At 43.5% G+C, this 12,741-nt stretch overlaps 1 protein-coding gene across 6 annotated transcripts in view; it reads left to right on the top strand.

The window, feature by feature from the left end:
- Positions 1 to 12,741, top strand: part of SEL1L2 (SEL1L2 adaptor subunit of SYVN1 ubiquitin ligase) — a 125,351-nt gene that overhangs the window by 91,562 nt on the left and 21,048 nt on the right. For 5 of the 6 annotated variants that reach the window (XR_009740198.1, XR_009740197.1, XM_061435642.1 and 2 more), the window contains 2 exons: positions 6,607 to 6,675; positions 8,078 to 8,155. The exons of the other annotated variant lie outside the window; for it this stretch is intronic. Coding sequence is in view for 3 of the 5 variants with exons in the window: in XM_061435642.1 (XP_061291626.1) it covers positions 6,607 to 6,675; positions 8,078 to 8,155 (147 nt within the window). In the remaining 2 variants the exon portion in view is untranslated. The remainder of the gene's footprint in view (positions 1 to 6,606; positions 6,676 to 8,077; positions 8,156 to 12,741) is intronic. 6 annotated transcript variants of the gene reach the window in all.

Here is a 12,741-nt window from a genome sequence, read left to right as displayed (position 1 = left end):
TGCATGGCAGTCAAATGTTTTACAAATGCAGTAGTGAAAGTCTCCTGAGGCCTAGGGTCAGAACGGACAGGATCAATTCTGCCATATTCTTTTGGCCAAAGTAAGTCACAAGGCCAGCCAGCATTGAAAGAATAGGAAAAAGAACTTCTCTTAATAGGCAGACCTGCAAAGTATTATGGCTATTTTTGCAACTTGCCACAGCAAGTGAAGTCGCTCAGTCATGTCTGACTCTTTGGCAACCCCGTGGACTGTAGCCTACCAGGCTCTTCCATCCATGGGATTCACCAGGCAAGAATACTGGAGTGAGTTGCCATTTCCTTCTCCAGGGGATCTTCCCAACCCAGGGATCGAACCCAGGTCTCCCGCATTGTGGGCAGATGCTTTAACCTCTGAGCCACCAGGGAAGCCTTGCACCAAAATCAATTTGGAATAGTGTGAAATATGCAGAGAGGAGTGGGAAGATCTCCCCATGGCTAGCTTCTTATCTTTAAAATCCTACTTCCTCGGAGAGGATTTTCTTGATCAATTCTACCTTTTTTTTTTTTTTTTAAATCACTTATCTTATCATGCTGTGTTTATTTTTCTCTAGCCCCTCTCATTCCTTGTACTTTACTGATCTTGGATTGTTAACTGTCTTCCTGCAGGGCAATGTAAATTCTTATCCATCTTATTCACTAATGTGTGTCCTGTACTTAGATTAGTACCTGGTACACATTAGGTACTTACTGTCTACTGAATAAATGAATGACGGCATCCTAAGAATTAGATGTTATTTCTCAGCCTAAGAATCACCACTTGAGCAAGTACGCTAATGTTTTAGTCCACCACAGAAAATTATTGTGAGGTTCTTTATAAATATAAGTGATGCCTGGTTGTTGTTGTTCAGTCACTCAGTCATGCCTGACTCTTTGCAACCCCAGGGACTGCAGCACACCGGGCTTCCCTGTCCTTCACCATCTCCTGGAGCTTGCTCAAACTCATGTCTATCAAGTTGGTGATGCCATCCAAACATCTCATCCTCTGTCATCCCCTTCTCCCCCTGCCTTCAATCTTTCCCAGCGTCAGATCTTTTCCAATGAGTCAGCTCTTCGCATGATGTGGCCAAAGTATTGGAGTTTCAGCTTCAACATCAGTCCCTCCAATGAACACCGAGGATTGATCTCCTTTAGGATTGACTGGTTGGATCTCCTTGCAGTCCAAGGGACTCTCAAGAACCTTCTCCAACACCACAGTTCAAAAGCATCAATTCTATGGCACTCACCCTTCTTTAAGGTCCAACTCTCACATCCATACATGACCACTGGAAAAACCATAGCTTTGACTAAAAGGACCTTTGTTGGAAAAGTAATGTCTCTGCTTTTTAATATGCTGTCCTGGTGGGCTGCCATCTATGGGGTTGCACAGAGTTGGAAACGACTGAAGTGAATTAGCAGCTAGGTTGGTCATAGCTTTCCTTCCAAGGAGCAAACGTCTTTTAATTTCATGGCTGCAGTCACCATCTGCAGTGATTTTGGAGCCCCCAGAAATAAAGTCTGTCACTGTTTCCATTGTTTCCCCATCTGTTTGCCATAAAGCGATAGGACCAGATGCCATGATCTTAATTTTTTGAACGTTGGGTTTTAAGCCAGCTTTTTCACTCTCCTCTTTCAACTTCATCAAGAGGCTCTTTAGTTCCTCTTTGCTTTCTGCCGTAAGGATGGTATCATCTGCTTATCTGAGGTTATTGATATTTCTCTCAGCAATCTTGATTCCAGCTTCTGCTTCATCCAGCCCATGCTTTATCCAGCCCAGCATTTCACATGATGTACTCTGCATATAAATTAAATAAGCAAGGTGAAAATATACAGCCTTGAGACTTACTCCTTTTTCCAGTTTGGAACCAGTTTGTTGTTCCATGTCTGGTTCTAACTGTTTCTTCTTGACCCGCATACAAGTTTCTCAGGAGGCAAGTGAGATGTTCTGGTATTCCCATCTCTTTAACAATATTCCACAGTTTGTTGTGATCTACACAGTCAAAGGCTTTAGCATAGTCAATGAAGCAGAAGTAGATGTTTTTCTGGAATTCTTTTACTTTTTCTATGACCCAACATATGTTGGCAATTGGTCTCTGGTTCCTCTGCCTTTTCTAAATCCAGGTTGAACATCTGGAAGATCTCGGTTTATGTACTGTTGAAGCCTAGCTTGAAGACTTTTGAGCATTACTTTGCTAGCATGTGAGATGAATGCAATTGTGCAGTAGTTTGAACATTCTTTGGCACTGCTTTTCTCTGGCATTGGAATGAAAACTGACCTTTCCCGGTCCTGTCCCAGCACTGTCCAGCAAATTAAAAATCAAAATACCTAGAAATGACGAGCTTGACATTTTCACCCTCCTCATTGTTTGATTGAATTAATTTCTCTTATGAGTTGTCACTATAGGCAACATTTTCACCTTCTCCTCCCCACAAGATTCTTAATTATTGGAAAGTATTGTATATACAAGTCTTGATTACATTGTCTTGAATTTGTATACATACATTTTAATGTTATTTGCATTTCTAAATATATACAGGCCCAGGATGAATTGGATTAGGAAAAGCTGGGTGTTTTGGTGCATGTTATTAAGGTGGATAAGGCATAATTAAGTTACACCCAGCAGAGGAATAATATTAAATACATAAGGCAACTGTTTTGTCCACTCTGCCATCCATGAAAAATAAAAGAGCTAATGCTATCCCTTTTAAGAGTGATTTACAGAGCCTGAGATAAAAGAAGTATTCCCAAATGTTTTTAGAACAATACATTTTCTTGGCATTTCATTCTAGAGGAAATGTTGCAAACTGATTAAACCAGGGATTTTCTTAGAACCAATGAAAAATCATCATGTTCAGTTTAAAAAAAAGAGAGAGATGTGCATTCAAATAATAAAACCTCACTTAGCATAATGCCTAAGACACACTATATTTCATCCTAAGACACCATCAGTTATAGGATACATTATGTTTTACTGAGCAAGAGAAAACATTGCCAATATAAATTATATGGTGCCATTGATAGTAAAAAGTGTCCTGATTAAAATGAGAGATGGGGGGTATACATCTTATAATCAGTAAAATATGATGGTAGGTGGTCAGTAAATATTTGAAGGAAGGACGGATGGATGGATCGTGTTTTTGTTTGAACCGTTATAACAAAAATACTGTGTACTTGGTGGCTTATACACAATGGAACTTTATTTTCTCACAGTTTTGGAGGCTGGAAGTCTGAGATCAGGGTGCCACCATGTTTGGGCGAAGGCCCTCTTACAATCTGTAGGCTTTTCCTTGTATCCCTACCTGGCAGAAGGGTCAAGCTAGCTCTCTGGGGCCTTTTTCAAGGGCACTAATCCCATTCATGAGGACTCTGCCAATCACCTCTCAGAAACCTCACTTCCTAATACCATCATGTTGGGTAGTATGTTTTCAACATATGGATTTGGGGGGAACAGAAATATGCAGAACACAGCAGATGGATGGATGAATGGAGAGATGAATACCTGACTCTGAGAGCAAGAATGCAGGTTGGCCCATGCACGGCCATTGAAGTAGCTTGCATGATACTTTCACAGAGTGTTTAACAAATGTTTATGCAGTTGAAAGAGTAGCTTTAAAGTCATGTGCACTCAGTCGTGTCTGACTCTTTGCAGCCCTATGGACTGTAGCCTGCCAGGCTCCTCTGTCCATGACATTTTCCAGGCAAGAATACTGGAGTGGGTTGCCATTTCCTTCTCCAGGAGATCTCCTCCACCCAGGGATCAAACATGCATCTCCTGCATTGGCAAGCAGATTCTTTACCACTGGGCTACCTGGGAAGCCCAACATTAAAGGCAGGTTAATGTAAAGAGAACTGAAATGCCAAGTAACCAAGGAAAGTGGAAGGAGAAATTAGACCCTCCATTTTTGGTCTTTATGGGCTTATTATATTGAAGGATGGGGAAAAACTCCAGGATTCTTATTTGCTTCTGGGGAATAGGCTATTCTCTTTTAACAACTCAAATCTAGTTTCCCAGAGCATAACTCTCTAATGCCAAATATTTGAGCCCAAACTCTAAAACTGCACTTTGAAAATGAGTTTATAAAATCATAATTTTAGAGCTAGAAGGGACCATAAAGATTAAAATTCAGTCCCTTTGTTTTAGAGATTAACAAATTTATTCTTTCATTCACTCAGTCATTCATTCATCCCAGAAACATTTTCTGGCTGCCTAATATACAGTAGATACTGTGCTAAATACAGAGGATTCAACATTGGGGGAAACAGAAAATTAAGCAGACAATTAAATCAATGGATGCATGCTATGATGGGGAAAGACAGAGTGCCCAAGAGCACAGGGGAGGAGACCATGAATGAGGGAGCAAGGCCGGAGATACTGTACTTGCACACATCATGGTTCTCGATGGATATACTTGGGTCTTGGTTCAGCAGGGATATTCATAAGAAATATTTTTTATATTGATGTTCTTTGATAAATGTGATTATTAAATCATAAATTTTATCATACATTTGATTTATTTACCAATATGTAATTGGTATAGTAAATCATACATTGCTATAATTTTCTCCTATCCTACTGACACCTACGTTATTCCAGACATTTTCAGCAGCATTTGTTTCAACACTCCCTCATGCTCATGAATCTCCACTGGTTTCTATTTCTAAACCAAATAAAATAACAGTCCTTAGCCTGTTAATTATATTGCTCCATCACATTTTAGCACATCTTAGCTTTTGAATGCTCTACTTCAGCCATACTGAAGGAACTACTATTTCTTGGACACACTTTGGACACTCCCGTCTCCATTCTTTGCTCATGTTGTTCCCTCAGCCTCTCATGCCCTGTGTGTGGTGAATCCTCTCCATCTTTTGTGTGACCTTTATCATTTGAGCCCTCGTTCTTTAAACCGTGAAGGCAGAGTGCCGAGTACGTGGGAATTGGATTTAGGCTGCTGGCAGGATGCCAGTATCGGCTTCTTGACTCCAACCGTCACTAAATAGCTCAGATATTAGTAATACCTTCCTTACAGTGCAGTTTTGAAGATTAAGGAAGAAAAAGCTTGTAAAATACTTAAAAGAACTAGGTACAATTCCTGTTATTCTAAACCCCTCTAATTCTTTTTAGTGTTCCTTTTATTCTATCTTTCACTTCCTGTCATTGCTATTTACATCTACTTTTTCACAGCAGTACTGCTAAGAAGCAAAGTAGGCACAGTGGTTTTTGTTCATCTGTCAATCACCTGTGATACCTAACATATTACCATATGTATGGCAGGTATCAGTCAAGATCTTGAAAGGATAAGTGAAGAAGAGAAGGATGGGTGGATGAGTGGATCCATGACGTGATGAGGTCCAGGATGGTGGCTTTTGTATTTACTTTATGTCCACGGCCGGAGAAGGCAATGGCACCCCACTCCAGTACTGTTGCCCAGAAAGTCCCATGGACGGAGAAGCCTGGTGGGCTGCAGTCCAGGGGTTGCTAAGAGTCGGACGCGACTGAGCGACTTCACTTTCACTTCTCACTTTCATGCACTGGAGAAGGAAATGGCAACCCACTCCAGTGTTCCTGCCTGGAGAATCCCGTGGACGGAGAAGCCTGGTGGGCTGCAGTCCATGGGGTCGCGCAGAGTCGGACACGACTGAAGCGACTTAGTAGTAGTAGTAGTATGTCCACGGCAGACCGACTTGTCGACATAATGTGTATAGTTCTCAAATAAGTTGCCAATATTTCTAGAGAAAACTTACATATAAAAGAACTACCTACCTTTCTTCCTCAAGCGTTCTCTTCTCTTTGGGAAGGGGCAGATCCTTGCCCATCAATTGCAGATCCTTACAATCAGTCAAGGCTTTTTAAAGAGAGGAAAGTTGTGTCCTACTAAAAGACATTTTGGAGCATGTCTTCATTTCTCATTCCTGGGACTTATTTATTTAATTCTCCATGAAGTCTCTGAAGAGGACTTAGGGAAAGTCAGGAGGAGGCCTGAGGAATGAGGCAGCAAGAGACAGGTGACCTCCCACGCATTTAGACTGAGCATTTCGTTGAATGTTATGACCCAGAGAGAGTCAGAAGGGTTTGCCGCCCCCTTTGACTTTCTTTGGAAAGAATTGGTCTGAGGTTCACCTCTGCAGAGAGACCTGGACCAAGAAGGCAACCAGGGGTGTCTGGTCTAATTCCCTCTGCACCATAAACATTAGGGTGCTGTATATCCAATCCTGCCACTTACACAAACTGTCTTACACAGTAAGTACGTACTGTCAACATACAAGTGTGGTTTTAAAAAATAATGGAGTATTTAGTTCTACAGCTGGGATTTATCTCTCCTCCACAAAGCAACATGCCCATGATGCCTTTCCAAATGTGAAAAACAAGCCCGCACATTCTAAAACTGTACATGTGAAATATATATATATATTTATCTCCCACTCTTCAGGTTCATGATTGAAATAGCACTTGGAGTAGTGAGTGCCTTGAACAAAGTAGGCATTTCACAGATTTTTTTTTTAATGCATGTCAAATGAAATAAAACTTAATGCAAAAGCTGTTTTACAGGATATGTTTGTGACTGTCAATAATACTGTTCCTTTTCTCTCCAGAAAGCATTATACTACTTCTTAAAGGCTGCAAAAGCTGGGAGCGCAAACGCTATGGCATTTATAGGAAAGGTACAAGCTTCCTTTTGATCAATAGCTTTCATATCTTAAAACCTAGTAGTACCAGCTACCTGAACCAGTGTAGGGTCATGGGTCTGCCCACCTTCTTCATGAAAGCAGCTAAGCAGGGCCTTCAGCTATGACCTGACAGTGATATTCTTGGGGTGACAGTTTGGGAAGAAGTCCCGTACAATAGTGGTCTTTATCTGGGGTACCAAAAGCAGTCCTTTTTTTAACTTTTAATTTTATATTGGAGTATAGCTATTAACAGGAGAAGGCAATGGCACCCCACTCCAGTACTCTTGCCTGGAAAATCCCATGGCTGGAGGAGCCTGGTAGGCTGTAGTCCATGCGGTCGCTAAGAGTCGGACACGACTGAGCGACTTCACTTTCTCTTTTCACTAAGGAAATGGCAACCCACTCCAGTGTTCTTGCCTGGAGAATGCCAGGGACGGAGGATCCTGGTGGGCTGCCGTCTATGGGGTCACACAGAGTCGGACACGACTGAAGCGACTTAGCAGCAGCAGCAGCAGCATAGCTATTAACAATATTGTGATAGTTTCAGGTGGACAGCAAAGAGACTCAGCCATATATACAGATGTATCCATTCTCCTCCAAACCTCCCTCCCATCCAGGCTGCCACATAACATTGAGCAGAGTTCCAAGTGCTAGACATTCTGTCCTTGTCAGTTATCCGTATAGCAGTGTGTACACGTCAGTCCCAAACTCCCTAGCTATCCCTTCCCCAAAATCGCTCTTTGAAAGTACCGGTGGCCCAGGGCTCCTGGCTGAGCGTAACTCGGAGCCCTCCCCACAAACCCCTGGCGTGTAACAGGAGAGCTGATCTAGTTGTACATCAAACCCTGGGACAGACCTCCACCCAGCGTGGTCCCTCCTCCCACCGTTCCTGGAATGAGAACCAGCTCCAGACTGACCAAAGAACCAGCTCCTCCCTGACTGACGGGAGGAGCCTTTGTGGAAGGTTCCTCTGAAGAGGCACCTTCTCTCCTTCCAAGACTACTCACTCCCCTGCTCACTGCCCTTGGCTCCCACAGCCAGTCTGTTTCAGTAACCATGGGGACAAGTGCCCGGCTTCCAGAAGTACTACATACAGTAAATTTAGATGCAAGGAAACATGAAAAAAAATACCAACAGGATTCTTTCCTCACCCTTAGGTGAGGGTACTCTAGAGTGTGTGTACTAGATTGTATTCTTAATTTTTCCTTTTATTAAAAATGAGGAGAAATTCAAATAACATAAAATTAACCATTTTAAAGTATGTGCTTCAGCGGCATTTACTACATTCAACGTGTTGTGCCATCATCACCTTGATGTCATTCTAAAACATTTTCATTGCCCTCGAAATCTTTAGTTTTTACTTTTTATTTGTATGTGTGTGTGTGTTTTTTTGTAGATGTATTTAGAAGGGAATGCTGCAGCACCACAAAATAATGCTACTGCTTTCAAATACTTTTCTATGGCAGCTAGTAAGGTATGTACCCAGCCCATCCTGTAGACATGTGAAAACATTTGCCTGTATTAACATGCAGACTGGGGCTGAAGCATTAACTCTAAAGCCCCATGCCCGATTAGTGGGCCTGGGAGGAGTGTAGGGTCCTGGTAAAGAACAGTGTCACTGACAATAAAATAGGAGGTTGGGGTAGGCAGAGACCCACCTCGCCTTCTTGGTAAATGGAAGATGGCATCCTAGCTGGAGGCCAGACAGAAGCTCAGCGTCCCCTCCACCATGTGGTACGTGAGGCCATCTAGCTCAGGAAACAAAAAGGATGAGGGCGGAGGAAGGGAAAACTCCGTCAGTAACTGCGGTAACCCAGAAGTGCCCAGTTTTCTCTCCTCTGACCTTATTCAAAGGCTCTGTCTCAGGCAGAAGGCTGTCCAAGAGCCAGGACGAGATGACTGAGAGCACGGCTCTGGAGACAGAATCCCTGGTCTGAAGGCCAGTCCTTCAGCTGACTAGCTGTGTGACTGTAGACAGGTTACTTAACCTCTCCACGTCCCAATCTCCCTGTCTATAAAATGAGAATATAAGAATACTTGCCTCATATTGCTGTTTTCAGGATTTAATGAGTCAATAGTTATGTGCCTCATATTAAAAATACTTGAAGCCATGCCTGGTGTATAGTACATGCTCTGTGTCAGCTATTATCTTTCTAAGTCTGGGGCCCGTTAGGTAGAGTGAATTTCAAAGCACATCCAAGGCAGAATGGATTGGATCTGTGAGGAAATAAAGGAATCACAGAGTATGGTTCCTGCCGTTGAAGTTCCTGCCTTGGTTCCTAAGCTCAGTGAGGCTGGATCTGCCAGGTGAAATTTAGCAGACTCCCCTAAACCCCTTAGGTGCATAAAAGACATCCTCATAGCAACACCCACCACCCTAACGTTGGAGAGCAGCCTTGATGAACTTTCTATCCCTGCGGTGTAGGAACCCTTTTGTTGTCTTACACCATCTTACTGCAACACTGGCAGTAGAGATGTGCTCAAATGGGGAATATTTTCAACTGTTCATGCTTTTTAAAAGCCCACACGCTGCTTTAGGAGCCTATTTATAAATGACTAGCACCTCGGAACTGCTGCTATTATGGTGTAAATTACTGAGAAGGCTGGTAGTCGGCTGCTCTCCCTTGTAATTTATATGGAATTGTTGCTCAGCAAGACAGTCATCCAGAATACCATTAGATTAGGATGACAAGGAGAGCAGACCGAAAAAGAGGCGGGGTAATCTAACAGCAAGTAGTGCTGATCTGTCCGTGTAGAGGAACAACGCCAGGGAGCTGCGTGTGGAAACTAACCCAGCCCCTAAGCTGTTCAGGGCTAGGTAACCAGTTGTGATCTGAGCTACTCGTGTCCTAAGCCTGAGCTACCGCCCTTTATGGAGGATATCTAACACTGTATTTAACGTCATTCTTGTGAATGGCATCAGGTAAATATGACCGTGTAATCCTTTATCATCTCCAGGACAGTTTATTAGATTTCTCCCTTGGGCTCACTACCAAAGTATGAAGCTTCTGTCTCCCACTCCTGCACACTTGTACGCTTCTCTTTTTTAAAATTTAGTACTACCATCTTTTGGCTGTGCTGGGTCTTCGTTGCTGCATGGGCTTTTCTCTAGTTGCAGTGAGCAGGGGCTACTCTGTCATTGCGGTGCCGGAGCTTCTCATTGCAGGGGCTCCTCTTACAGTGGAGCACGGGCTCTCGGGCACACGGGCTTCAGTAGAGGCAGCACGTGGGGTCAGTAGTGCCAGCTCCTGTGCTCTCGGGCACACGGGCTTTGGTAGTGGTGGCATGCGGGCTTAGTTGCCCTGTGGCATATGGGATCTTCCCAGACCAGGGATAGAACCCATGTCTCCAGCACTAGCAGGCAGATTCTTCACCACTGAGCCACCAGGGAAGCCCCATAATCTTCTTTCACTGTTCTTTTTTTTTTTTTGAACTGCTACTTTTAAAGTTGTTTCCAAGTCATATGGTACCACGATGCAAAGCTGTGGACTTTCTGACTTCTTGTATCTTACTCAGAAACATGAACAGTTATCCAATGTGATGCTGGGCCCCAAGTTGGACCATATTCTTCTAGTTTTCTCTCTTACCCCTGGGGACACCCCGGGCCCAGCTCCATCTTCACACTTTTGTCATCCCCTGTCCCTTCCCAGAGTCATTCTGAACACCCATCCCCAGCTCAGAGCTCAGTCCTCTCTCCCTCCACAAAGCCTCCCCTGCCTCCCTGGCACACTTCATCCTCTCCCTCTTCTGAACGTGCCCTGTGTTCACTCTGTGTAGTGCTAGAACTTCGCTGCTGCTACCCTGCGCCCTCTCTCCTGCCGTCTAAAGGCCATGTCTCTCCACCGAGAGCAGGGCAGTGGTCTTAGTTCCTCATAGGAGTTCCTCAAATATTTCCCTTATATGAGCATCTGCTCCCTAAGTTCATGTCAGTTCATCTCTGCAAGAGCACTGAACCCTAACATGGAAGTTATAGGGAGAGGGATTGCCTACGCATATATTTCTTCGGCTTGGAAGGAGTTTTAAAAATTACGAAATTTCATATCAAAATCTGGATGTCCAGCTTTTCTTGGAAAATGAGAAGAGCTGAGCACACGAGGTGGCCATTCCACGTGAGGACAGTGGACCGCCACAGAGCAGAGGAGGTGCCGCTGCCTTTAGACGTGCACCTGCTCTTGGTTCGCCTCAGTCTCCGCCTCTCCCCTGTAACCTGGCTTACGCACGTCTTACAGTACCTACATGGCTCTGGGGGCATCTGAGCTGGCTGCTCTTGATCTGAACTTTCTGAACAGGTTCTGTTGTTGATTAGTCGCCAAGTTGTGTCTGACTCTTTGTGACCCGTGACCCCATGGACTGCAGCACGCAAGGCTTCCCTGTCCTTCACCATCTCCCAGAGTTTGCTCAAACTCAGGTCCATTACTCTGGGCCTTAAACGGTTGGTGAGTCATCCAGTGAGCCCCTGGCTCCCCAGGGATTCTCTTAGAAAGATAGAAAGGACTTTGTCCCCAGTATTCTAACCTTTCTCTTTCTGCCTCCTTCCCTTTTCCTCCCTCTCATTTCCCTTCCCTCTCATTTTTCTCAACATCTAAATGAAAATAGGGACTTCCCTGGTGGTCCAGTGGTTAAGACTTCTCCTTGCAACTCAGGGGGTGCAAGTTCAATCCTTGATCGGGAGCTAAGATCTCACAAGCCCCAAGCCCAAAATACAAAACATGAAACAAGAGAAGCAATATTGTAACAAATTTAGTAAAGACTCTGAAAATGGTCTACATAAAAAGACATAAAAAATAAATAAATAAATAAACAAGGGTAGCTAAAAGGAGATAGATTCAATACATTACCGCATGCCTCACGCTAGGCTTTACCCCCAGAGCAGACTATCCCCAAACTCCTGGGACTACAGGTCAACGTAGTCAGGGGAGAAGAGAGAAGAGGACAGTAGACACATACCAGCTGTTCGAAATGCACATAGATTGTCCTCAAGGACTCTTACACTAGCTGGCCCTTTGAATATAGATAGGTTCAAAGTTTAGCACCTTGAAATAGTTGCTGAACTATGCCGTCTCTAGTTATGTGCGACTTCTGTCTCACCGAGGAGTACTCTATCTGTATCTGCAATAACTACATTTCAATTATTAAATTATTAAAAATAATTACAAATGAATATGTTTAGGCAGTAAAAAGAAATTTGGAGAGTTTTCTATCAGAACTTAAGTTCCTGAGGAAATACTATAAACCTAATAAACAGTAAAATTTGAATTAAAAAAATAAGCCAACAGTGCTTTACTATCCACAATGGCTAGATTGAAATCCGCAGAGTCTCTCAAATGTTATTTGGCCACTTACATCAACCTCCTTTGCCCAAAGCACGTAACAGGTGTTTAGATAGACTTCTCCCTTCTGAAAATTCCCACACATCCTTTAAGACCCAACTCAAATGTCACCACCTCTAACGACTCAGTCTGCTCGGTCCCCTAGGCAGTTGAGCGTTCCTCTTCTGGGCTGCCCACAACATGGTCCGCCTGTTTCCGCTGTAGGACTCACCACACGTGCCACGATTAAGAGGTCCCTCCTAGTGGGTCAGAGCCCACGGACCTGTCAGGCTGCCTTTAGACACGGCAGGTGCTGTCTGGTTTGCCTCAGTATCTTTTGACTTTCACCTCCTACCTCTCCCCGATGCCTGTTGTGGAGTCACACAAAGCAATCCCTAAAGAAATGCTGAACGAAAGATTGGGACTGAGGTTCAAGAGGGAGGGGTATTTGTATACTTATAACTGATTCACACTGTTGTATGGCAGAAACTGATTTCATGTCATAAGGCAATTATTCTCTAATTTAAAAAAAAAAAAAAGTAAGAAAAAGAAGATTGGAGGAATGTGACTGTCATTTCCCTCTTTTCCGGTCAGAAAGGGGGCTATGAAAGTGTGAAAGGAGAAAGTAGAGAGGGTCAGAATAATGCCAACTACTTCATTAACCTGCCTTAATTCACCTCCTATTGTGCGTGTTTCAAATTTTGTGAATGATTTTGCAACACTTTTCCTTATCATGAATTCTTCTAAGACT

Source organism: Bos javanicus, chromosome 13, assembly GCF_032452875.1.
Source record: "Bos javanicus breed banteng chromosome 13, ARS-OSU_banteng_1.0, whole genome shotgun sequence".
Lineage (NCBI taxonomy): Eukaryota > Metazoa > Chordata > Mammalia > Artiodactyla > Bovidae > Bos > Bos javanicus.
Note: the sequence above shows the minus strand (reverse complement) of the source record. Positions and strands in the feature narration are given on the sequence as shown.